The sequence below is a fragment of the Acomys minous genome, assembly GCF_964271855.1.
Source record: "Acomys minous genome assembly, chromosome: 15".
Lineage (NCBI taxonomy): Eukaryota > Metazoa > Chordata > Mammalia > Rodentia > Muridae > Acomys > Acomys minous.
In genome coordinates, this window is record NC_140497.1 from 12,458,294 (window position 1) to 12,484,856 (window position 26,563).

Sequence of the window (26,563 nt, forward strand, 5' to 3'; positions counted from 1 at the left end):
GAATAATTCATTCAAGTAGCTCTCAGGTAAGACATCCACACAGGGAAAGGCTGTGTGGCCTGTGGAGCATAAAACCAGCAACACAGGCACTGCAAAGTTTTCCTGGAGTGCAGTCTTTGGGGCCTCCTGGTAGCTTTTCTTCCTGTACTTTGTCATTTTGCAAAATTGACACTGGGAATCTCCAGAGCAACCACGTGGGGCAGTCACTTCACCTAGAGACTTTTCTGCTGCTCTCATCAGAGCTTATGGATGGCCTGCCAAGGTCAGGGGGCTTCTCCTCCCCTCAAAGGGTTCCATGAGTGAGCCTCTTGAGAGAACCTTGCAGGAAGAAGAGCATATGCATTTATTAACAAGCCTGTATCCAAGTGTCACACAAAATAACGAAACTCAAAAGTGTGCTGGGCTGTTGAAGTTTCCAGGAGCATTGTGAACTTCAGAAAGAGAGCCAGGAGGTGGAGCCATGCAAGGGATTGCTTGGCCTCCCAGCTTTGCCTGACCAAGCCTCTGAGCTCTGAATGGCTCCGATTGGCTTACAAGTCACCTGACCCATCAGTTGAGTAAATATTTGTTCTTATGGAGCTGGTCAAGATATAAGCCACAGCTAAAACCATCTACAAATCATGGCCCAGTTGGTTTTCTTTTCTTTTTAAGGGGTGGTGGGACAGAAACGAAGGCAGGATGGTCGCTTTCAAACTCCTTTTGTGTGTATTTCAACTAGCATACTGAGTTGCAGTGTTGCAGACATAGCCCCTGCCGTGCCTTTCAAAGACGCAGTCTCTCTGTGTGATGCTTAAGATTTTGGCCAAAGGCCAAGGGAGATTCAAGAAACACCCATTAGTCGGAGGGCCCTGTTCTGGTACTCAGCTTTGCTTCCCATCCTTTAACTGAGAACGTGACTAAGGCTGGGGCATTTGAGGGCACAGAAGAGGATGGGTAAGGGCAGAGAGAAGGTGAAGCCGGAGGTAGCCGTCAACAAATTCTTTTCTGTTAGGGCTGAAGAGATGGTGGTGTGCGTGCATGCAAAGAGCTTTGGCTGCTTTCCCAGAGGGCCCAGCTTCTGTTCCCAGCACCTACACAGCAACTCATTGCTATCTGTAACTCTACTTACAGAAGATCTGACATCCTCCTCTGTGCTCTCTAAGGGCACAAGGTATGCATATAGTACACAGACATACATGCAGGCAAAATACACATATGTGTAAAGTAAAAGTGGTGCATGCCTTTAATTCCAGCACTCAAGAGGCAGAGGCAGGTGGATCGCTGTGAGTTCAAGGCCAGCCTGGTCTACAAAGTGAGTCCAGGATACAAGGCTACACAGAGAAACCCTGTCTCAAAAAACCAAACCAAAACAAAACAACCAAAAAAAAACCTTATTATTAAGTACTTTAAGAATTTTACATAGGGAAGAGAGGTGTCTGGTTAATGAAGAGCACTTGCTTCCCCAACAAAGGGCTATATTCAGACAACTCACAACTGCTACAACTCCAGCCTCAAGGATCCAAAATGCCCTTCACATGCACACGCGCGCGCACACACACATGCACACCACTTCTTTTTAAAGAAATGCATCCCACTGTTTCTGAGGAATTCAGGATCTCTCTGTAAAACAGCCTATTAAGTGAGCAATTTGACTTAGTTGAAGTCTCTGCAGCATGATAGCAGTCACTGTATTTGGGAAGCAGGTTCACCTGTTTCTCCAGCTTGATGCTTCTGAGTCACCTTCCAGCCCGTGGTCCCTCCTCTCAAGCCACGCCTACCATCCTATGAGCGGCTGAACTTCTAAGGCCTCTAACGGATCCAGCTTAGATAACCATGGGCTGTAATACAGGCCTGGGCCCTATCCAATCCAAACATCGCTCAAATAGACTCAAACTTAAAGTACAAGGCTGTGGATGTTGAAGCCAAGAAAGGACTAGCCTGCAACTCAGGAACTAGCAAGACTAGTAGGTACAGTGGCTCAGAAGTATTTTCATACCATCACTCAGTGGTACCAAATCGATAAGGCTTTGATACAGTAAACTGAACAGGATTTACTCAAAGAGCAACTTCTAAGTTGGGCAGTCGGATTCAGGGAGGCCTGACCCAGGACAGGGCAGGCAGCATCTGAGAGCAGAGAGCTGAAGGGGCACCAGCAGCCTGATGGGTTGGGCTTGGGCATCTGAACAAGGCCTGATGGTCTGCTCGTCTGCCTGCCATTGACTGAAAGCCTGCCGCTGTGCAGGGCTGGCACTGTTTATCACAAAGTTCACCATTAAATTAGACACTTGCTCAGTTTGCACACTAAATTAGATTATAGTTCATTGTGTAGAGACTACTGGTACTGAGGCATCCTCAGACCTAATTTACTGTGACATAACAGTGAAAATAAACAAGCAAATAAATAAGCTAGCTCCTCTCTTTCCTCCTCCTCAGAAGATACTAGATCCCATTTATATAAGACACCAAGTGGCCACACCAGATTCCCACACATCGCTTTTTAGCAGGAACCAATTTATCTAAGCAAATGAAACAAATCAAAAGCCAGTAGAGAACAAAATAGAAAAATGGTTAGCAAAGTTCTAGGGACTCAGCCTGAAAACCCAGTGAAAGATATGCCTGGGTATGAGCTGCCTGGGGAGCTCTGCACTGCTGTAGGGTGCACTATCTGGTGCCTAGAGAGCTCTGCACTGCTGTGGGGTTCACTGTCTGCTGCCTGGGGAGCTCTGCACTGCTGTGGGGTTCACTGTCTGCTGCCTGGGTGCAGGGCTTTGCTGTGGGATGCACTGTTTGCTGCCTGGGTGCAGGCTCTGCTGTGATGTGCAGTGTCTGATGTCTGGGTGCAGGGCTCTGCTGTGGGGTGCACTGTCTGATGTCTGAGTACAGGTTGTGCTGTGAGGTACACTGTCTAATGTCTGGGTGCAGGCTCTGCTGTGGGGTTCACTTTCTGCTGCCTGGGTGCAGGGCTCTGTTGTGGGGTGCTCTGTCGGATGCCTGAGTGTAGGCTCTGCTGTAGGGTGCACTGTCTGATGTCTGGGTGCAGGGCTCTGCTGTGGGGTGCTCTGTCTGCTGCCTGGGTGCAGGCTCTGCTGTGGGGTACACTGTCTGATGTCTGGGTGCAGGTTGTGCTGTGAGGTACACTGTCTGATGTCTAAGTGCAGGCTCTGCTGTGGGGTTCAGTCTGCTGCCTGGGTGCAGGGCTGTGCTGTGGGGTGCTCTGTCAGATGCCTGGGTGTAGGTTCTGCTGTAGGATACACTGTCTGATGTCTGTGTGCAGAGCTCTGCTGTGGGGTGCTCTGTCTGCTGCCTGGATGCAGGGCTCTGCTGTGAGGTGCTCTGTCTGATGTCTGGGTGCAGGGCTCTGCTGTGGGGTGCACTGTCTGATGTCTGGGTGCAGTGCTCTGCTGTGGGGTGCACAGGCTTGGCTCTGAGCTGCTGGGGTGGCACTTCCACACCCACAGGGGGAGCTCACCTGCCTCCTTCAGAGTCCAGCAGAGTAAGTCTGCTGGGAATTTCAGTAGACTCTCAAAACTGAAAAGATTGGTAGTTTTTTTAAGGTACAGGAATGAATCTTGTACTAACATGAAATGAATGTTGAACACATTCATTTGTGAAGGAACTAGAAAGCCCATATGTCCTGTTCAAAGGGGAATAAACAAACCAATTGAGAGAGAAGGTAGAATCAATGGTACCCGGAGGCCATGGGCTGTGTTCAGCCTTCTGCTTACCCTTAGCTCTATAAAGCTGTCCTGATTCCAGGAGAATAGTAATGCCTTAGAGGAGAGCATGTCCTGCTTATTTGCACACTTGAAGTGTGTGTGTGTGTGTGTGTGTGTGTGTGTGTGTCTGTCTGTCTGTCTGTCTGTCTGTCTGTCTGTCTGTGTCTGTGAATGTGTGTCTAGTGACTGGCTGTCATCTTGTGTCCATGTTTTGCCAAACCCATTTTGTTCCTTTTCTCAGTCTGTAAAACCAAATCCACTGAACACAGTATTAGGCTTCATGGCTTTCTTTTGGTGGCCGTCCTTGTTTTGGCCATGTGCCTCTCCTGCTCTGTGCGCCTCAGGTTGCCTTTTAAGTCAATTCTTAGATTGTCAAGCATGTTAAAATGGTTTCGCTAGTAGTTTCCCCAGCAGAAGGATGTTGTCAGTCAGCTTCAGTTTACTGTAACAAACTACCTGAGATTGTTATTTTATGCAGAGAAGTGTTTATTTTGTTTGGGTGATCAGCTGGCCCTGTTGCCTTGTCCTGTGGTCATGCTTCATGGTAAGAGCTTACAGGGGAGCAAAACTACCTATATTTTATAGCAGGGAGGGAAACAAAGGTGAGCATGGGGGTAAGGTGCTCCTGTAAAATACACACACACTTCAAGGACCTCCTACAGACGTCTCACCAAGACTCATGTCTTAAAGGCCTCACCACCTCCAACTTTAGCACATAAGTTTTCATGGGACCTTGAAGACTCAAATTATGACAGAGCAAGAATCAGGTGAGCCTCGGCTGGGAGTGCCTCCCGTGTCCATAAACAAATCATCATCTTATGTAATAGTTACTCGTCTTGTTGCTATGACAAAATACTCAAGACAAGCAACTTAAGGGAGGAAGAGCCTCTTTGCACTCGCAGTCTGAAGGGACAGTCCATCACGATGGAGGAGACAAGGCCGCTGGGGCTTGAGGCAGGGGGTCACATGGCATCTGTCATCAAGATCAGAAAGAGACTCAGCTTGCTTTCTCTTTATTTAGCCCCGCCTGGGCTCTGACTGTTCACTACTAATTTGTAGAAGTGCAATTGGTTTCATGTGTTGTTCTTACTTCTTTAAACCTTGTTGAATTTATTTAGTTCTCGTGGTTATTTTTATTAAAAAGCCAGAAAAACAACCCATGTAAAATACAATCTGTGGGTAGAAGTAGTTTTACTACTTGCTTTCCAGTTTTAGTCTCTTTTATTTCTTTTTCTTTCCTAATTGTCTGGCTAGAGCAGTGCTTTAGTTTTTGACTAAATTAAATTGAAAATCCCCTTTAGACCTCCAAGTAGAACTGTAAAGCCAGCAAAGCACTAGAGTCTGGAGGTTAGAAACTGCACGGACAGGAAGCTGGGAATCACCAGCCATGTGTGGGACGTGGTGGTGGGCGAGGGCTGAAGGGTGAGGGGCACCAAGTGTGTGTGTGTGTGTGTGTGTGTGTGTGTGTGTGTGTGTGTGTGTGTGTTTGGCAGGCAGCATCTACTTGTCAAGCCCCAACAAGGTAGAGAGAGCTTTCTTCCTGAAGCTGAAGCTGTGCCCTGGTCTGTCCATCCCTGGCCTGTGGTCCCCTGGGCTGTCCATCCCTGGCCTGTGGTCCCCTGGGCTGTCCATCCCTGGCCTGTAGTCCCCTGGGTTGTCCATCCCTGGCCTGTGGTCCCCTGGGCTGTCCATCCCTGGCCTGTGGTCCCCTGGGCTGTCCATCCCTGGCCTGTGGTCCCCTGGGCTGTCCATCCCTGGCCTGTGGTCCCCTGGGCTGTCCATCCCTGGTCTTTGGTCCTCTGGGCTGTCCATCCCTGGTCTTTGGTCCTCTGGGCTGTCCATCCCTGGTCTTTGGTCCTCTGGGCTGTCCATCCCTGGCCTGTGGTCCCCTGGGCTGTCCATGCCTGGCCTGTAGTCCCCTGGGCTGTCCATGCCTGGCCTGTAGTCCCCTGGGCTGTCTCACTCTGTCCTGTCAGAGTTGACACTAAAAGACTGTCAAAGCCAGAATCATATTGGATGGATGGAGTTTCCCACACCTTGGCCCTGTATCGAGGACCAATCCAGAAAGCAGTGTTTTTGTTATTGCACATGGGAAGAGCAGAAGAGGTAGCAATAAGATACTATAGGAGGATAGCTGCTACGAGGACAGGGAAACAATAGCTTAGCTGCCATCCTCAGAGCTCTCCCCCTGGATATCTTTTAGATTCATATTCCCTCTGCAGTCTACATTCCCTGAATGTGCAGTGTCTAGTCCCCTTCCAGGACTGTGCCCTTCCAGGCAGCATCCTTGGAGGCCTTGTGTACTCCCCTCCTTGGTGTGCTTCCTCCATTCAAGACACAAATGAGACTCCACACTTCAGTTACAAAGGTATATGCATAATGTAAGTTCACAAACTCCCGTAGGATACACACTGCCAGGAAGACAGCTGCAAGTTCAGGAAAAACTGTGGCATACTCATGTATCTAAGCATATTTCCATAGCATTTGCATTTTCTTCAGTCATACACATACACACACACACACACACACACACACACACACACACACCCCTGAGTAGATTAGTTACTGTTCTTATCCCTTTAGGACAACTGAAGGAAGGATTTAGCTTGGCCCACGGATTGAAGACATAGTGCATTGTAGCTGGGAACACAGGTGCTTAAAGCAGCTCAAAGCATCTGCTTTCAGGAAGCAGAAAGAGATGAGATCTGGTGCTTGCTCTTCCTTTTTTTGGGGGGGGGGCTGGAACCCCAGTCAATGGAGCAGTACCCACTCACCTTTAAGGTGGGACATCTGCCTCTATTAACCTAATTTAGGTAACTCCTCACAGATATGCCCAGAATTTTGTTTCCACGATGTTTCCAAATCCTTGGAAATGACAACCAAAATAAAACATCACACTATGTAACAATGCTTAAAATCCTCATTGGGTAAGATCTACTAGTACCCATCAACACTGAGGAAGGAGGCTTGTGAGTTCCAAGGCAGCCTGGATTATAGCAGCTAGAAGTTCTGTATAGTGAGACCCTGTCTCAACAGCAACCACCACCAAATACACACAGTTTTTATAACAGCAGATAGCAGCCCAGTAATTCCTTCACCTTTCACCAGATGTGTAAGATTTGCTGGACCCTCCTGACTAGAACAGTACTGTGTATGTCCTAAATGTCAACATGGTTGCCCATAAGTTAGGAGGAGTGTGGCAGCCGAGCTCCATTCTCGCTCCTTCCTAACTCTAAAGTCTGAATCCATCTGGAGGTCCTCTGTGGCCCTTCTTGCTCTTCTCCATCACATCTGGAGTTTTGGGGAGATATTGGTTTTAGCGTAGCATCTAAATTTCCATATCCTGATTTTTTTCTGAGAATATAAAGTTCGTGTGTGTGTGTGTGTGTGTGTGTGTGTGTGTGTGTGTATGTGTGTGTGTGTGTGTGTGTGTGTGTGTGTGTGTTTAAATGTTTGTATATAAGTGATATAGCTATTCAAAAAATGTATTTAAGTTTATTTCTGTGGGAAAATATTTCTTAGTTTTGACTGGTTTTTTGTTTTTTTTTTGTTCCTCTTCTCTTTTGAAATCTCTAGCCAATGAGAACATTAGTCATGACAAGCATGCCATCTGAGTAAGTACTTGTTGTTTTGATAACTTTCTATTCATTGTAACATCCAGCCTTTTCTTATATATAGTGTAGGTCTTTGTGCCTTTAGGCACAGGACTAGTTCACTTTTACTCAATGTAACTAGCATGGGGTTTGAAGATGGTTGGAAATTAAGAATGTATTTGATCGTGGGCAGTCTGCAAAAAGCTTTTTGGGTCCTTTGCATTAAGAGGTTTTATTTTTATTTTTATTTTTATTATTATTATTTTTTGCTGTCCCCCTTGCTTGCTTAATTCCAAATGGTTTTGTTTGTCCACCCGTCACCCCATGAATGTTCAATAAACTGAGCAGTGTAGGTCGGAACATTTCCTTACTGGTCTTAAAGAAACACTGTGGTGCAGAGCTCTCTGCAGCTATCTCTGCATCTTGCAGAAGGGTTAATGGCTTGCTGGCTTGCTCTTATCATCTCCTGTAGACATTTAGCACAATAAAGAACATCCAACAAAAATATATAGTACTATATTCCTTGCAACGGATTTTCAAATTTGTGTTTAAAAGGGAAAACCACATTTTTTAAAAAAAATCAATCATAGGTCTTGAGGTTTTAAGACATCAAAACATTGGGACATTTCGGTGAAAACATACTGCAGGAAGCATGTGTGTATATACCACGTTTTGTGGTGGGCTCTCTTTCCTGCCCATGGCATGGAAACAAAAGCACTGATGCTTTAAACACAGTATCACAAAAGAGGAGCCCTCTTATTTTTGTTACTAAGTCGTGATGTGCCATGAACACTCTACTCTAGAGATACAGACTATGAACATAATGAAGTCCCTGGTTATTCTGTAGGCTAAAACGAATGATAGCCAGTTATTTTTCTCATTAAAGGATTTAAAAAGAAAATTCTCATTTTGGCTGCGCTGTCCCCTGATCCCTTCTCATCTTACACTTCTTGCATATCTTGGAGACCTTGGACAGTCTGATTCCTCATTGATTAACAAGGCCATAAAAAGGCAGTTGTTCCCAATTAGCACATCCATGAGCTAGCTGCTGGTAGCTGCCAGGCCTGGAACAGAGAAGATCAGATATTCTGAAGTGAAGTTCTAAATTTAATCCTCTCAGACATGCTAGCATATACAGAGTCTCCAGTTCGGTTGGGGAGGGGCCATCTTGACCCACTCTGCAGAGCCCTAGGATTAGAAGTTGATTGGGGTCAGCCCTTCTCACAGGGAGAGGCCGAACTCTCAAGATGCTGTATACAGGAGACAGGACAAGGAGAGGAGTGCTCAGGAGTCAACAGGCAGGGGGGGTGGGGTGGGGAGGGGGTGGTCACAGCTGGCTGCCCATTGTGGTACCCTAGTGGGGAGCTCCTGACTGTACTGACAGGGGTCATGCATGGCCTAGAAGGCCTTGCTCATGGCTTGGGATTCATTGGGGATTTTCAAACAATCCTGGGGCAGGGAACCACAGATATCAGCAAGCACACTATAAAAGAAAGAAGCAGATTAGAACCAAAGGCCTGCGTAAGGATGCTAAAAGAACATTTTGAAAAACAAAAAGGCGTTCTAACTATTAAGAAAATGACAGGTTAAAGATGCCAGTGAGCTTTGGGAATTAAAGAGGTAATTAAAGTTTTTGTTTTTGTTTTTTTTAATGAGAGAAAACTGCATTTGACACTCCAATAATGTCACATTTCCAAAGTAAAACAATCAAATAATAATTCGGGTCCTGGACTAGTGGGGTGCTTGTGAGCAGAGGTTCCACTGCCAAGCCTGATGACCTGAGTGCCATCCTGGGGACCCTCTTGGGTGAAGGAAAGAACCTACCCCTACAGTTGTCGCCTTCCCTCCACACAAACGTCATGGCACACACACACACACACACACACACACACACACACACACACACACACACACAAAATAATATATATTTTAGAAGAACACGCACACACTGGTTCAGGTATGCATAGAAGTACATAATCAGTGTGCAGTAGACTGGTGTGGAGTGGCTGCCAGTGCCCATGCTGTCCCTATCACGGCCTGTGGCTCTGCAGACACAGTGAGTAGCCTCCTGGGCTTAGACTTGAGGGCTGACTTGCTCCTGTTTCCCCAAATCCCATGTCGCATTGTAACGCAAATGAAGCCAGACTCTGAGCCTCTGGCTCTCTGATAGCCACAGGGGATGACAGCTCCCTCTCTGGTCCCACAGGAAGCAGAATCTCATCATCCAGGTGGTGAACACACTGAAGGGCTTCTCCTTCACAGCCAAGGTCTGCGAGTCCACCACCCACGTGCTGGTGGGGAAGTCTGTCCGCACCCTGAACGTGCTGATGGGGATCGCCAGAGGCTGCTGGATTATTTCCTACGAATGGGTAAGCCTTGCGCTCGCTGTTTATTTTAAAATGAGATGTTCACTGGATCCCTGTGATCTGAGGTGGCGACACGTGCAGAAGATCTTACGCTTACATGCACTGAAGCGCAACCTGGGGGCTAGTAAGTGTTCCTGAGAACTGGGGAAGGTGTTCTTCCTGCAGCTGCCCTGTGAGTCATTCAGAGTGTGGTGAGGCTAGAGGAAGACGGAAGCCCATAGGATAAAGTCCCGGGCTCCGGTGGAAATAAGATCAGAACCGACTCGGAGTGAAAGCACGAGCTGGGTTTTCCCACACACCGGTCGGCCTTGCTGTATGCTTGACTAAGGAGAGATGTGAACTACGCTCACGATGGCTCAGAAGCCAAAAACCAAATCCAGAGATTGTTTGCACAGATGGATTTGCTTACGATGAAACATGGTCCCCTAATCCCATTTGGATATCTTTCGCCAAGCACACATGCGTCTTTAACGTTATTTTCTGTGCATTTAAGGCGGTCTTTTAAAATGTATCATCGTTTTCATAGTTGATAAAAACTGCCATGGTCTGTCTGCCAGTGTGTTTTTCCTTTGATCGTTAGCCTAGGGGGTCACTTGAAAGCCCATTAGCTTACTGTTAATGCGAGCAGCAGCACTGGTTACTGTGGTATGTTGACTGCCATGCCCCTATCTCCTCACCCAAGAATGTCCTACAGTAATACTGGGTTAATTTAATCCTGTAGGATTATACTATGAAAACAAGCTACACATGTACTCTTCAGAATAGCTTTAGTCTCTTTCCTGAGTCATAACCCACAGCTCCCTGTTACAAAAGGCTTAAGAAGGGGCTGGGGAGAGGCACAATTGCTAAAGTGCTTGCTGCCCATGAAGACCTAGGTTCAAATCCCAGGGCCCACATGAAAACCATGAACTGGTAATTCATCCTACCACTGAGGAGATCCCAGGGGCTGTCAACCAGTCAGTTTAGCCTAATGGGCAGGTCCCAGTGAGGGATGGTATCTCAGGAAAAAAGGTGGGGGGCTCCTGAGGGACAACACAAGCTTGAATCTCTAGCATCCACACACATACTCGCACAGGGGGAAAAAAAAAGGCAAAGAGGCTTAAAAGAGTTCTGCTTAAAATCATGATGTGCAATTGGTTGAAAGTATTCTGTTTTCTTTTGTTTTTTAAGACAGGGTTTCTTCGTGTATCCCTGACTGCCCTGAAACTTACACTGTAGACCAGGCTAACCTCAAACTCAGATCTGTCTGCCTCTGCCTCCCAAGTGCTGAGATTAAAGGCATGCGCCACCACACCAGGTTGAAATGATTCTTTTTGGGTTTTTGAGGCAGGATTTCTCTGTGAAGCCTTGGCTGGCCTCGAACTCCCAGCAATCTGCCTGCCTCTGCCATCCCCAAGTGCTGGGATGACAGGTATGCGCCACCACAGCCGGCTTTGAAATTCTTCTTAACAGGTGTTTTCAGAGCTGACGGGCTGCTCTACCTAATCGTGTCTGTGCACTGCCTCTGCTTGTCTATGTGAAGTGTGACTTAATCTCTGGGCTTCAGTAGGTGAATTAACTCAAAATGTCCCTAACACTTTATCCTTCAGTTCCCCTTTCTTTCATGTTTCAGAAGGCTGTTCTTTACAAAAGTAGGCATCCATCCTTGCATCTGTGCCACTCTGTTTCTCTGGGAGGTGAGAGACACATGTATGTGAGGGGCACAGTCAAGGAGCAGCTGACACCCCCACTCCATGGTATAGTTGAGGTTTTTGTTGTGAATAAGAGAGAACATCGAGAGGCAGAGAGAAAAAGAAGCCGACTGGGCGTGGCTAGGGCTGTCTATCTGCGAGAGAAGGGAGAATAGCAAGAGACAGAGAATGGAGGCCAGCGAGGGCGCGAGGGGCTAGCAAGACAGAGGGAGGACGCGTGTGGCATAGTAAGACTGGGGGGTGGCTTTAAGGAGGCCGAGTAGCTGGAGCAGGAAGGAGACTAACCTGGGCTTTGCAATGAATAGAGCTTGTGACTAAGGACTGAGGGAGCTTGGAGTTCAGCATGAGCTCTGATGTCTAGCCACGTGTCACTTCTGCCAGAGGTAAGGGGGTTGATGTGTCTTCACTGATGGGAACCAGTTCCACAAGTTCCTAAGAACTGCTGGCTTTTATCTAACTGACAAAAATCCTCTGTAGTCCCAGGATGAGCTAAGCCTAATTTCAATTTTAGATGAGTCAGCGACCTGCCCTGTTTTGGAGGGTGGGGTGGGAATGGGGTACCGTTTGGACCTGACAGTACTAGAACCTTCAGACCTCTGCTCAGTGTCCGGCCATTCTTCACTAATCACACGCATTCGCTCCGTTTACCTCTGTCTGCTCCGTAGGCCTTTCTGTAAATGGAGCAGAAGCCCCATTCTCCCTCATCCCCAAGCGTCAATAGCTCTGTTACAAAAATGATAGTCAGCCCTTCACCACCACCACCCGTGAGTGGCCTTGAGCCCTCTGGAATATGCCTCTCTGCCTGGCAGTCTGTCATCTTCTTCAGCACCCATAACTTAAGCCCCATCTCACCTCCTCCAGAACTAGGGTGTTCCAAAAGCATCGCTTTGCCCCAAGGTACTTAACCCAAGCATCAGAGCACAACACACACAGACAGTGACCACTTCACAGCTGCCAGGGAGAGCTCCTCACTCAGGTCCTCCAATTACTTCATTATTTTTAGATGGCGCATTTAAATCAGGACCGTTTAAATACATCGTTCTCCACAGAGTGGAACAAGTCATTTAAAAATAACTCTTAGTGCTGGCCATGTTGCTTGTCTGGGTAAAGTCACTCTGTGGCTGCCACAGCAGTTAGGATCAGGCGTGGCCCTTCACAGGGTATTCACACATGGCTTGCTTACCATTACCAGCTGGTGTTTTCTACTTTTTCATCTTCCCTCCTCTGAAGCCAGGTTCGTTCTCTCTTCCCTATAGAGCCACCAGACAGACCTCCAGGGCCTCTGACTATATCTGGCCCATTCTTTCCTCTCTGTTGGTCAATCTTTTTTCTTTTCTCTTCCTTCCTTTCTCTTTTCTTTTTCCTTTTTTGTTTTTACAAAGGATCTCACTGTGGCCCTGGCTGGCCTGGAACTCACTGTGTAGACCAGAATAGCCTGAACCCACAGAGATCCTCCTGCCTCTGCCTCCTGCATGCTAAAATTAAAGGTATGCACCACACACCTGGCTGGTTTTTTGTTTGTTGCTTTAATATCTTCTTTGACACCCCCTGCATCCTATCTGACCCCATCTCCAAAAGGCTGTACACTAGACTGCCCAATGCACATTTTCAGTAAGATTTATCAACGTTGCATTTAGTCATTAGCTTCATGGCTTAGTAATATCTATGGCTTCCTATAGATGAACCTTAACAGAGAAGGTCTTTTCTGTTTTCCTGTCTCCTTGCTTGTAGAGTAGAAGATAGGAGGAGAGAATGCTGCCTCAGCTACAGCAACTTCAATTAAGAGCACAGTTCTAACAGTGAATATCAGCTGTCCAGAATAGGTCTGACAGGTATTAGTTTGCTTGTAATATTAATATGTATATGCAGATTTTAACTCCATTAAACTGTGTTATGTGATTTATATCTCAGCCATCTAAGAGAAAGCTCCTTACTGTGCTGCCTAAGTCTCTCTGTCTGCTCCATAGGCCTTTGGGTAAATGGAGCAGAAGCCCCATTCTCCCTCATCCCCAACTGTCAATAGTTCTGTTACCAAAATGATAGTCAGCCTTCACCACACCACCCCTGAGTGGCCTTGAGCCCTCTGGAATATGCCTCTCTGTCTGGCAGTCTATTGCTGTGAAGAGACACCATGACCAAAGCCAAGGTTTCTAAAAGCTTAGCATCCAACTTAATTTGCATCTTAATTTGCAGCACATAGTCTTAGAGACATTACGACCCTTTCATACTGCACCCTTGAAGGGTGGCATGGACCTCGCTGTCAGAAGACCTCAACCTCTGCGGTCTTTCCTCTAACCCCATCTCTAGTGCAGTTGGGGGATTCTTAAAATATTCTCTTTGGCTAGCATGCAAAACTTAGCTCCAAGGAAAACATTTCTGAGAATGTTTTTACTTCAGGGCTTGTGTAGTGTTCTCGGGAAGTCTCTGTGAAAGACCACTGTAGCAGTCTTCCAAAGTCAGATGGCTGCCTGTGGCCAGTTAGTCACAAAGACTCCTAGTGATTTTGCAAAACAATTTGGTGTGAATTTTTGCCTAATCTTTCTTTATTTTCCATCTGAGAATGTGCTAGTGATTCCTGCATGCTCCCAAAGCATTCATTTCCCTGGTGTCCACTCTGTTTTCCGGAAAGGCAGTAATCCATGTTTTTCTGACTTCATGACAGAATTGCCTGGCAGAAACATAGGCAAACCACGCCTGGCTATTTGTGGGAGACCAGGAGGCACACAGCAGAAAATAGCTGACTTGACAGTGTCACCTGGACCCAGTGTGCCAGACAGTTGCTGGCTGTAGGAATCACTAGACACTTGTTGCCCTGTCGTGCCTTGCTCAGTGTTGCTCTTATTCCTGTGACTCCTCTGCAGCTTGGCGCTGCCTCTTCAACCTCTGTGCTCACTAACAGACTGGTAGAGTGTCCTGTGACCCAGCCCCTCCCTTTTCCAGCTCTGTCTCTAGTCAGAAACAGCCTGGCTGCCATGAAGAATTCAACCCATGTTCCTATCTTAAAATGCCAACTCTAAACATCTCACAAACAAAGCTAGATAAGAGGTTTTAAAAGTTAAATCCTCTCTAAGTCCAAATATTTCTACAAAATTTTAAGGAGCTTACTATAAATAATTAAGTGCTTTTTAATTCCAAAAGAGCGAAATGAGTTTCTGCCTTAGAATAATGAGATCAAGTTGAGGCTTTCTCCCTGTGGGTTACTGGCATTAAGAAGGGAGTCCATTGTATAGAGCTGGGCCTGCCATGCAAGTGTGGTCTGAGCCACTCACTTGACAGTGCCATGCAAGTGTGGTCTGAGCCACTCACTTGACAGTGCCATGCAAGTGTGGTCTGAGCCACTCACTTGACAGTGCCATGCAAGTGTGGTCTGAGCCACTCACTTGATAGTTTTTCGCTGCTACTTGTTCTAGAAGCAAAGCTGGCCACAACCAGAACCAGCTCTGTCTTCCGCTTGGTCAGTATCTTACTCTCCCCTCCAAAGACTACACAGAACTAGGTGATGTGCTCCTGACCCGGGGCAAACAACTCCAGGTTCTCCCAGCACTCCTCAGTCCCTATCTGCTGCAGGACATGGCTGGCATGCCCTTCCCTCTACCCTGAACTTCCCAGGGCAGGGACTCTTCCTTCCCCTTCACCATATAATCTAGGCATTTTGTTGCTCTTGCTTTTATTTTTTTCTTTTTCTTTTTCTTTTTTTTGTAATCTCTCTCTGTCTTCTCACCTTGCATGGCAGCCCAGAGCTGTTTCCAGTGAACCTACATTTATATACTTTAACTTACTTACATGAAAAACAGTCCAATGTCCTCATTTATTTTTAATTAGAGAAAAAGGAAGGAAGGTTAGCTCACAAGCAGATCTGCTAGCCAATCTGATCTGCCTCTAGGTTGCTTGACAACCTCTGACATCATTGCCTGCCTGCCACCAGACTATAAAAGGCAAACCCACCGCCCACCTCTCTCTTACTCTTGCATTTCTCTCTTACATTTTCTGTAAGGGTGCCCCCTTCTCTGTCTCTCTGTCCCTCTGTCTCTCTATCTCTCTCACTGTCTCTCTGTCTCTCTACCTTCAGGTCCCACTCAGGTCCCAACTCCTCTCCACTTCCCTTCTCCCCAGATAAATATCTCCACATCATTTCTGTCACTTGTCATCTCATTTTTTAACCCTAACACTAAGCATCATGGAAACCATCTTTTTTTTTTTTTTTTTGGACCTTTGAGTCTGTAGATTCTAAGGGTACTGTTTCAGGCATATTGCAGTTGCCCTATCTCATTTGTACCCAGAGTTTCTGCCTCTCTGGTGGGCAGCTGTGTACGCAGTCCTGGGTTAGCTCCAGCCACACCTGGCAAGCAAGGATGTCAAGCTTCCAGGGACCTGCCTGAGCGGCTCTGCCACCCTTGGGCTTTCATGGGCTTCGCTCCAGAGAGATTTCATCCATCTATGCTGCAGGTTATGACACAAAGAGCTGCAGGCTACAGAGCTCGTCACGTGTGCCAACTCACTGGTCCCTACAGAGCATTTGCAGCTTTATGCATTTCTAAACGCACATCCCGAAGAGGACTCGATGCAGAAATACTCATCTGACTTTAACGTGGGTCCACGAAACAGCTTTGGTGAAGATATTTTCCTGGGGCAATGACTAGTTTTCTTAGCATACACCTGACATACAGCTTTCACCACTAAGTTATATAGATTCTCTCTACAGAGGAGAAGCTGTAGAGCCTGCCTGCTTCTGTCCTCTGTGCTGTGCCCAAGCACTCTTTCCACAGGGAACTGGCCATGGACCGCTACAATAAGGGTTCTGTTTGGAGCCCTTTCCTAATCCTCTGTCATCTTTTTGTCCCTCCGGCAAGATCCTAGAGTCCTTTTCCCACACTGGAGGCACAAGCTGCACTGAGAACAGATTTTAAAAAAACAACCACACAATCCCCCTGGCAAATAAGGGCCTTGGCATTTACCTTGATGACAACAGTGGGAAAATGTATCTGGGAGGGATGTGGCGGCCCCTGCAGTCAAAGCCGTGTTTTCAGAGAGAAGACACCATGAGCCACCAACACAGGCTTCATCGTGAGCAAAGCTTTACACATCTTCCCTTTTCTGTAAGGTGGCCAAGGACTAAGTGCAGGGTCAGAAGTCACCATCAGAAGGACGGGGGCCACTCCAGCTAGGAGGCAGCAGGCTTTGTGTCTCCGTCCTCTGCCTTCTATGGGTTTCAGGGTGACTAGAGCAAAAGCAAAGCAACGAGCAGCAGGCAGTGAGGATAGTGCAGAGAGAGAGAGATGCCTGGAGCCAGGACAATGAGGATAACATACACACACACAGAGAGAGAGAGAGAGAGAGAGAGAGAGAGAGAGAGAGAGAGAGAGGAAGAGAGAGAGAGAGAGGAGAGAAAGAGAGGAGGAGGAGAGAGAGATGGATGCCTGGAGCCAGGACAGTGAGGATGACGCAGAGAGAGAGAGAGAGAGAGAGAGAGAGAGAGAGAGAGAGAGAGAGAGAGAGAGAGAGAGAGAGAAATATGCCTGGAGCCAGGACAGTGAAGATAACACACACACACACACACACACACACACACACACACAGGGAGAGAGAGAGAGGAGGAGAAAGAGATGGATGCCTGGAGCCAGGACCGTGAGGATGACGCAGAGAGAGATGCCTGGAGCCAGGACAAGTGTCGTTACAGTGCAGCTTGAGGACAGACGGCTGTGGCCATGGCAAGGGCGGCTGCAGTGCTGGCAGGGTGTAGAGAGTTGGTCTGCAGCCTGCTGGATGCAACAGATTTGATGACGTGTGCTGTATGGGAGGAGAGGGAGCAAGATGGCTCTGTCCTACATTTTTATTCATGCAGTTCTTCATGGGGATAGTGAGGGACAAAAACATGGACAGGCCAAGGTTGAGGGAATGGTAGAAATCTCTGAGTTACACCTACTGAGCTAGAGATTCCTATCAGGTATTCAAGGAGAGATTGTGTGTGTATATGTGCGTGTGCGTGTGCGTGTATGCGCGTGTGTATGTGTGCGCGTGTGCGTGTGTGCGTGTGTGTGTGTGTGTGTGTGTGTGCGTGTGTGTGTGTGTGTGTGTGTGTGTGTGTGTGTGTGTCAGAGGGTTATAATGCCATGGAGTGATTGTACAATAAAGATCAAGAGTAAGAATAGGCCCTAGGCTTGGCCAACACCATGAAGTACAGGTAGACACAAGCAAACAAGGCGAACCAGGACTTGAAGAAAAAGCCCCTGGGTTACAGTTAGTTTTAAGTATAGGTTTTTGTATTGGGCAAATAGTCTCAAAGAATCAGACCAAGAATCAGGAAATGGGGGCCTTACTCAGCTTGTCCCCATCCCTTTGACAGCATCGTGGACTTAGAGGCCACACTGTTTTTTTCTTTTGCTTCATTTACAGCAAGAGCCACTGGTGGCAGATTTAACATCAGGGGCTTGGATACCCCTCCTCGTGAATGAGAACTCTGCGGCATCATCTTTACGTTAAACTGGAACTGAAGTTGAAGGCTGACAAGATGCTTCAGGGAGCTGGAGGTGGCTCAGTGTTAGAACAGGCTGCTCTTGCAGGGGGTCTGGGGTCAGGTCCCAGAGCCCACATGGTGCTCACAATCATCTGTAACTCCAGTTCATGACTGCTGGCACTAGGCACGCACATGTTACACGTATGTAAATGCAGGCAAACACTTATACACGTAATAGATAACACTTTAGATAGCTCTTTGGCAGTGACCTAAAAGTACGTCTTCACCTTCCTCCGCTACTTCTTTGTTACAGAAATTATTTTGTTCTTTAGTAATTTCTTACTCCTCACTCTCTTGCACTCGCCTGCAGTTAATTGCTCTCTTGCTCTCTTTTATTCTCTCTCTCCCCTCCCCTTCCCTCTCCCTCTCCTACACCCACCCTCCTTCCTTCTCCCCCCACCCCCCAACCTTGGGCCGTGTGCTTGCTCTGGAGCCTTGAACTATACCATGCGCAGCCCAATTCCTGACAACTTGATCAGTCTTGCTTTTGTTAGTAACTGTAATTTGATTTAAGTGGAACTTTGCACAGCCGCCGTTAGCCATCTATCATTCAGATCCTTGCCAGTGACACTGGGATGCTGTCGGCTGTCCACACTTTCAGGGTTTCTGAACTTTATCCCCAAGTTAAAGCAGATTGCCAGGGCGCATTGTACTTGAACTATGCTAGTCCGTTCTTAAGGGCCTCTGTGTATGGGACTTGGGTGCCAATGTCAGCTTTGAGGAGAGCTGATAGAAGAAACGCTGGGTTCTCAAAGACATTTGTGTTACTTTTCAAAACTATAGTTGACAACAACACTCATTTTACTATGTGATACATTTTGTGTCTGATTCTTAAAGTGTACTAGAAAAAAATATGATTAGAGAAAACACATTTTATGAAAGAAAACAACACATCTTGGGCTTCGGATGTGGCACCACATTAGCTTGTCCACTGAAGTTGCAACAACAGCTTGCAGTATGCTTGGAGTAACCCATTTCTCTGCTTTTCAGCTGGTTTTGTTTTCCTTGAAAGGGCATGTCTCTGCTTCCGTATTAGCATTCGGTATACCTAATACTTTATCAGGCACCAGCCATCTCAGGCCATGCACAACTTAGGGGCCTTTGCTTCAACCCTTTCCTGCCAGTATGTGACCACCAGTCATCATGCTGGGTACAGAGAGTGTGGGGCCTGTCCTCAGTGTGTTCTCCTCTTCCTTAAGCCACCACAGATGTCACCCTGAGCAAGTGAAGACAGCATCGCCTCAGTGTTACAAGAGTCCTTTTCCCTGCACGTTGCTGAGTAACAACAGACCAAGAAGAGCACACATACAGTGAATCTCACAAATACAAATATGTAGCGTGTTTGCTTTTTGAGAACTCCTCACATCTTAGCACTTTATTGCAGCAAAACACTGACTTAACCTGTTAAATTATAATGGCTCCTCTCTTCCTACCCTTCCTCCCTTTGTTCCTCCCCCAACCCCCCTTTGCATTGGAGATTAAACTCAAGGCCGTATGCACACTAGGCAAGCATTATCCCATTAACCACACCCCCACAAGCCCCATAAAGAGCATAGAAGTGGTCATACTCTCCTTGGCACTCAGTCAGACATGGAGCCCAGCTCTTATTTTTTGAATGACTAAATGAGTAATCAAATGATTAAAGTTGAATGATTGAATGACTAAATGATAAATTAAAAAATAATTTAATTTATTTTATAAATTAGAGAATTTTAGGTTGCATCATATCCTAAATTGCCAAGCTACCTATGTAATTCATGTCTCTTTTGTTTAAGTTCTTTTTAAATATGTGACTTGGTGCTCAGTTTTTAAAAAGTAGTATAAAATCCAATGTTTCCCCTAGTAACTGTAACAGTCAAAGTGTTGTCTTGTTGGTCATAGTAACTTGTGCTTTGGTTTCATACTGTGAAGTGATATTTCTGCTATTTATTTTAGTTACATTGGAATTTGTTATACTTATTTCTTTGTTTTTATTCTGATAAGGAAAGTACGTGCTCATGCTATTTATAAAGATGTTTGGATTTGACATCCAAGTTCAGTGGTGAAATGCCAGGTCACCCTGGTCACTGCATAGCTTTTTAAAAAGTGGCTATGACTGAGCAGTTTAGCCTTAGGATCTCAGAGTAACTCATTTTCATCTTAGTGAAGTGGAAAGGACTGGGCAAAATACAAGCTGACCAGGTCTAGCGCAAGTCAGCAGAGCAGCTCTGGTGAGGCTGCCAAGGGATCTGCAGATATGCCCAGTGTGCAGGAGGAAGAGGCAGGAGTTGCTTACTTTGAGTATGGCTCAAACCACAAGAGACCCTGTCTCAAAAAGTCACACGCTCGTGCTGGCTCATTTTATATCAACTTGACACAAGCCAGAGTTATCTCAAAGGAAGGAACCTCAGTTGAGAAAATGACTCCTAAAATCTGTCTGTATGGCATTTTTAAAGTTAGTGATTGATGTGGGAGGGCCCAGCCCATCATGTGTGGTACTGTTCCTAGGCTGGTGGTCCTGGGTTCTATAGGAAAGCAGGCTAAGCAAGTCATGAAGAGCAAGCAAGTAAGCAGCACCCCTCCATGTCCACTGCATCACCTCCTACCTCAAGGTTCTAGCCCTGTTTGAGTTCCTATCCTGACCTCCTCCAGTGGTGGACTGTGATCTGGATGGGTAAGCCAGTAAACCCTTTCCTCTCCAACTTGCTTTTGGTCATGGCCATAGCAACTCTAACTGCAAAAAAACTTGTATGTCAATATGCAAACTGTATCTAGTCTCTGTTTGTTAATATCTTTTTAGAAGGAAAATTATTTATTTTTGATGGTGTGTTGCATATCTTCTGTCGTAAATGTCACTAAAATTTCAATTTCTTGCCATTTTAAAAAAATGCAGCAGCATAGTGGTTTGAATGAAAATGTCCCCATAGTTTCATCTTTGAATACTTCATCCCTAGAATGTGGAACTGTTTGAGAAAAACAAGGAGGTGTGGCCTCACTGGAGGAATTGTGTCACGGAGGGCCGGCTTTTAGGTTTCAAAACACTGACATTGCTTCCTGTTTGTGGATCAGGATGTGAGCTCTCTCAGCTGTTGCCTGCTACCTGCCATGGTGGTGATGCACTCCTAGCCCTCTGGGACTGTAAACCCTGAGTAAACCTTTCCTTCTAAACCTTGCCACGAGCAATAAAAAGTAACTAAGATAAAAGTTAGTACCAGAAGTGGGGTATTGTTGTGCCAGATCTGATTATGTTGTTATTTGGAGGAACATAGAAGACTTTGGGAGAAAAATAGCAGGACAGTGATGCTGGTGCACACCTTTAATGTCAGAACTCTAGAGGCAGAGGCATATGTAACTCTAAGTTTGAGGCCAGCCTGGTCTACAGAGTCAGTTCCAAGACAGCCAGGCTCCCCCCGTCAAAAAAAAAAAAAAAAGGAGGAGGAGGAGGAGGAGGAGAAGAGGCGTATACTGATGACAACTACAACAAAGCTGACTTTGGGACTTTGGGATTAGAAAAGGGGTGAGCGCTCTAAGAGGGGCTTCCTATGCCATCAATGCTGAGAAAGACGCAGACCATCAAGCCTCAGCTCCAGAGGTTTTAGAGGGGAACAATATTGGCAATCAGGCTGGAGATCATTCTTGTGATACGATGGGGAACGGTGTGGCTGCTTTCTGCCCTTGTCCCAAGAATCTGCCTGAGGCACAATAGAAAAGTAATAGACTGAGTTCTTTGGTGGAGGAGATTTCAAGACAGACTAATATTGACTCTGTCATGTGGTTATTAGTAATCACTTTTATGCATGTCTACAGTGAAAAAGAACAAGAGGGACAGAAAGAAATACAAAGTTTGAAGAGGGGAAAAAAACCACCTGGAAATTTAATGTTGGAGCTGAAGCTTATACTGAAAGAGATAAGAAGAGGCCTGATATAAAATGGACTTTAAACAATAACAAGTGATGCCCTCAGCGCAAGACCCTCCCAGCTGAGCTTCTAACTTGTGTAAAGGCCTAAGAAACTGTCTGCTCCTAAAGAGCAGCAGCGAAGGAAAGCTGCTCCACATGTGACACCTTTCAGGAGCTTTACCAAAGTCATAATTTAGGTAAACCTTGACAGCCTGCTTTTAGTGATGTCTTGCTCATAGATGTTTCCATGGAGATGAGCTCTGATTGGCCGTTATCAGGATAGAAGTGGGGAGGAAATAGGAAGGATGTGTTTTATGTTTTGATCCAGGGGCCCTGGCTCACCTTTAATCCCAGCACCTGAGAGGCAGAGGTAGGTCAATCTCTGAATTCGGGGGCCACCATGGTCTATATAGCAAGTTACAGGTCAGCCATGAATATACAATGAGGCCCTGTCTCCAAAATAAAGCATGTAGGGAGGTGCTGGAGAGATGGCTCAGTGGTCAAGGGCCTGGCTACTCAGCCAGAGGGCTCAGGTTTGATTCCAAGCCTCTACACTATGGCTCACAACTACCTCTAACTCCAGGTGCAGAGGATCCAGTGCCCTCTTCTGGCCTCCTAAGGCACTGCATACATATGGTGCACAGATAAATATGTAGGCAAAGCACTCATGTGTATACTGTTTTTTTAATGAGCGGAGTATTGAAAGTGTTTATTTAACATTTCTTTTCAAAAGCTTTTAAACTAGAAAGGGGCAGCTGCACTCTGTTGATGGACTGTATGCTGCACTTTAATTAACTGCGTTGGAAATATTTGCTACCACCAAGAGTTGACATGTGGAAAGTTGTTTCAGTGTGCCAGGCACTGCATCCACTTACTGCACATGCTTGTACCTTTAAAAATAACGTGTGGAATTATAGGAAGCATCTCCTGGTGTTGTGAGATAGGGGGGAAATGCAGGGGGATAGCTTATTTTGGAACAAATATTATTGCCTTGAAACTCTGCCAGCTCAAGCTGGGTTCTTTGGAAGACCAGGCCTCCTGTTTTCTGGCTCCAGAGTGCGTGGGACATAAGTAACCATTTACTTTGTCATTAGAATTAAACCGTTGGTCTGTCTCTCTGTGGCTCTCCCCTGTCTCCCTCTCTTCCTCTTCCCTCCCTCCCTCCTTCTCTTCTCTCTCCTCCCTCCCTCCCTCCTTGTCTTCTCTCTCCTCCCTCCCTCCCTCCTTGTCTTCTCTCTCCTCCCTCCCTCCCTCCTTCTCTTCTCTCTCCTCCCTCCCTCCCTCCTTCTCTTCTCTCTCCTCCCTCCCTCCCTTCTTCTCCTCCCTCCTTCCCTCCCTCTGCTCTGAGTTTTGCGTTACCTAGAACTAACTGCATTGGCATACTGTTCCCCTAGCTGCCTGGTTACTCTTCAGCTGATAGAGCTGGATGATACATAATATATATGTGAAGGATTAACTAGCTTGCTCTTTGTCCCAAGCTGTCTGCATCCCTGTGTTTAATCAGTTCTTTATACTGCCCAGTTGGGGAAGAATCCCAAACTTTATTCATTACCCTGAAACAGCCAAAATGATTTACACAGTCCAGTGTCTCCTAACTTCTGCTGTTTGAGAAAAATCACCCTTACCATTGAGACTAAGACTATGAGATCTGGTGGGGAGAAATTTATAATTTGAAATTTGTGGTTTTAACAAATAATGGCTTAATAAATTACTTTCATTGTTCTTGAAAATACCAAACATGTTTCTGCACCCTAAACCACAGTTGATGGGGTGGGGAAGGGGGGCAGGGATGGGTAAGACAGATGGTAGCACAGACCATCCTGTCACTCTTTTGGCCAACATAGGCCAAACCATGTATGTGACAGCCCCTGCTCTGCTGACTCAGTGGACATGAAGCCAACCTTGAGTGGTATAAAGTTAATTAGGTTCCCATGGATTAAATCTGTGGCCATCAGTCAGTATCCATCAGTCTTGACTTAATGAATTAGCTGTTGCTTTATACAGCCTGCAAGAAGCTCCCTCTTGCTCTTTTCTCACTAGGACCCTGAAACTCACAATGCCAGTTGCTATTGGATTTTGTTCTGTTTTGAGACAGGGTCTCTGGTAGCCCAGGCTGGCCTTCAGCTCCCTGTGTAGCTGGTGATGATCTTACCTTCTCATCCTCCTGCCTCCACCTCCTTAGTGCCTAGGTTCCTGTCACCACACCTGCTCATGTCATGCTAAGGCATGAACCTAGGACTTCCCTTCATGTCAGGCTTAATTAACTCAGGCTCATCCTCAACCCAAGGTGTTGGCCTTTCATCAAGGCAGCTGCAGATCCGTTCTCTCTAAACTCGCTCCAAAATAGGGTCTGAAGGCTGGCTATCCAGAACTTTGGAATAAACTTGATGTTTTATAGTACAGTTACAGTTTGGCTGTTCGTAAATGTTTCGGCATGACCTACAGCAGTGCTGTCAAGTGAGCTGAATCAGCCTCATGTTGTATTTCATGTCAGCACTTAATCATTACTGAATGGAGCCATTAGCTTTCTCAAGCCCAACCTTAAAAAGTGTCTCTCACAGATTAGTTTTTGCCGTAGTCCAAGCCACCCACTATCACTTTTAATTAAGATAATTTGCTGTTGTTTTCTTCTTTAAAAATGTGTCTTGAGAAATTGGAAATTAATTTAAGGAAGTTTTGCTGAGGGTCTCTGTTTAGGAAATACTTTGAGAATAAAGGTTTTTTTTTCCTTGAATTTTTTAAAAGCCATTAATAAAATATTAGAAAATTGGGATCCATGAAAACAGTTCAGAGGGAAAAGGTGCTTGCCACAGCCTGGCGTCCTGAGCTCAGTCCCCAGGTTCCACGGGGTGTCCTCTTGGTTATGGTGTTCACACACATGCATGCACACGGACACACATGTACAGTCACAGAGACATACACATAGACATACACAGACATACACATACACACACAGACATATACACAGACACATACACAGAGACATACACATAGACACATACACACACAGACATATACACAGACACAGAGACATACACATAGACACATACACACACACACACACACACACACACACACACACACACACGAGCATCATTTGAACATCATTGCTACTAAACTGCCTAATGTACAAGGATCCGTAGAATTTCTGGAAGTTTCCGGATTTTCTTGAGTTGATGACTAGCATTGGATGGTTAGTGCCCTTCACACCCTTCACCAAGATTCTATAGATGTATCCAAAGTAAAAGTCTTCTCTCAGATATGTCTACACAACAGAGAACCTTTTGGTTCTAATTTCTTGGAGATGCTACTTGTGAACCCCTTGGTTGCTCTGACTCTCTGAGAACTCAGGCTCACAGGCAAGTGTCCCACTGGGACGTCACCTGCCCTTTTTGTCTGTTTGTCTGATGTTCCGTGCTGCAGCTGCTGTCCAGTGAGGGTGAAGCTATACCCAACAGAGAGTAACAAGACGATCAGTGCAGTCTGGCTGCAGCCCTGGCTGGCTGTGGATGGGCAGGTGACAATCTCCGTATTCCTGTGCTTTGTCTCCTGCATAAGTGTCCCCAGAAAGAATGCTCAGCACCCACCTGAGGGCACTGTTCCAGGGTGACATCTGAGCAGCAGCGGGTGCCTTCCTGGCTTCACTACCCTCAGAAAAGCCATGACTTCACCCTCTTCTCGCTTCAGGAAAGGAGCTACCCCTTTGGCCTGTCCTCTCCCCACATGTTCCCTTGTCCCTTTTTCCCCCAGCTTCTGGGATTGTGCAGGGTTTGAATATTGCTGTCACCTTCCTTCTCCAGGCATTTGAGCTTCTGCCTTCCCGTAGTTGGCCACCTTTCTCCCATCTGTTCTGCATTTCCCCGGATTTCGCCGCGCTGTCTCTGCAGTGCACTGTTCCCCTCCTCCAGTCCCTGCTGAAACCAAGTATATGTTGATTTTGCTACACCAGTCGTATTTCAGCTGCCTTTTCTTCACGATATATAGCTGCCATCTCCACTCACATCGCTCTCCAGTTTCCCCGACCGTGGCCAGACTGCTTCACACTGCCCAGGGGAGTTACTAAAACATGTGTAACCAGAGATGTGGAGTGGATGGAGGGATGGCTCAGTGGTTACGAGCTCGGTCTGCTCTTCCAGGGGACTGGGGTATGGTTCTGAGCATCCATATGGCTGCTCATAATCATCCATGGCCATAGTGCCATGGGATCCAAGGCACTCTTCACGTGTGCAAATGTACCTGCAGACTAAACGTGTGTGTGTGTGTGTGTGTGTGTGTGTGTAAAGAGAGAGAGAGAGAGAGAGAGAGAGAGAGAGAGAGAGAGCGGGGGGGGGGAGGAAGGGAGGCAGGGAGGGAAGGAGGAAGGGAGAGCGAGGAGAGAGACTTGGTTCCCTGGCATAGAGGGAAGTGCATAGCCCTTATGAAGGGACATTGTCAAGGTTCATCTAAGAATAAGGCAAGAAAGTGGTTCCTCTGTTAGCTTTATCAACAAAGTCTGGGTTTTATGAGTTAGTCAGATGTCAACACTGTCATTTCTGTTACCTAATGTCTCTAACACCTAATGTGTCAGTGTCCTGTCAGGATGCTGTGCTTTATTTAGGTGGATCCTGGAAGTAGCTTCCCCTAGGATTTGATCCCTTGCATACAACCCCACTCCTGGCTGTATTTAGTTTCTCGGTTCTTTTTGTCTTACTAAATATTTTCTGGGCCATATGTGGGGCTGGGTAAGATTATTTCACAAGCCCACCTGAAGTCCCAGAAAACAGATTTCCCCTATTTTGAACATTGGACTGAGCTAAAGATGGGTTTGGCTAAAGAAAGGGCTAAAG

General features: G+C 46.4%; 1 protein-coding gene across 5 annotated transcripts in view; it reads left to right on the forward strand.

The window, feature by feature from the left end:
* Nucleotides 1-26,563, forward strand: part of MCPH1 (microcephalin 1) — a 208,454-nt gene that overhangs the window by 56,531 nt on the left and 125,360 nt on the right. For 4 of the 5 annotated variants that reach the window (XM_084759286.1, XM_084759288.1, XM_084759287.1 and 1 more), the window contains 2 exons: nucleotides 7,272-7,309; nucleotides 9,495-9,657. In XM_084759286.1, the coding sequence (XP_084615412.1) occupies nucleotides 7,272-7,309; nucleotides 9,495-9,657 (201 nt within the window). The remainder of the gene's footprint in view (nucleotides 1-7,271; nucleotides 7,310-9,494; nucleotides 9,658-26,563) is intronic. The other variant, XM_084759290.1, reaches the window with a different exon arrangement.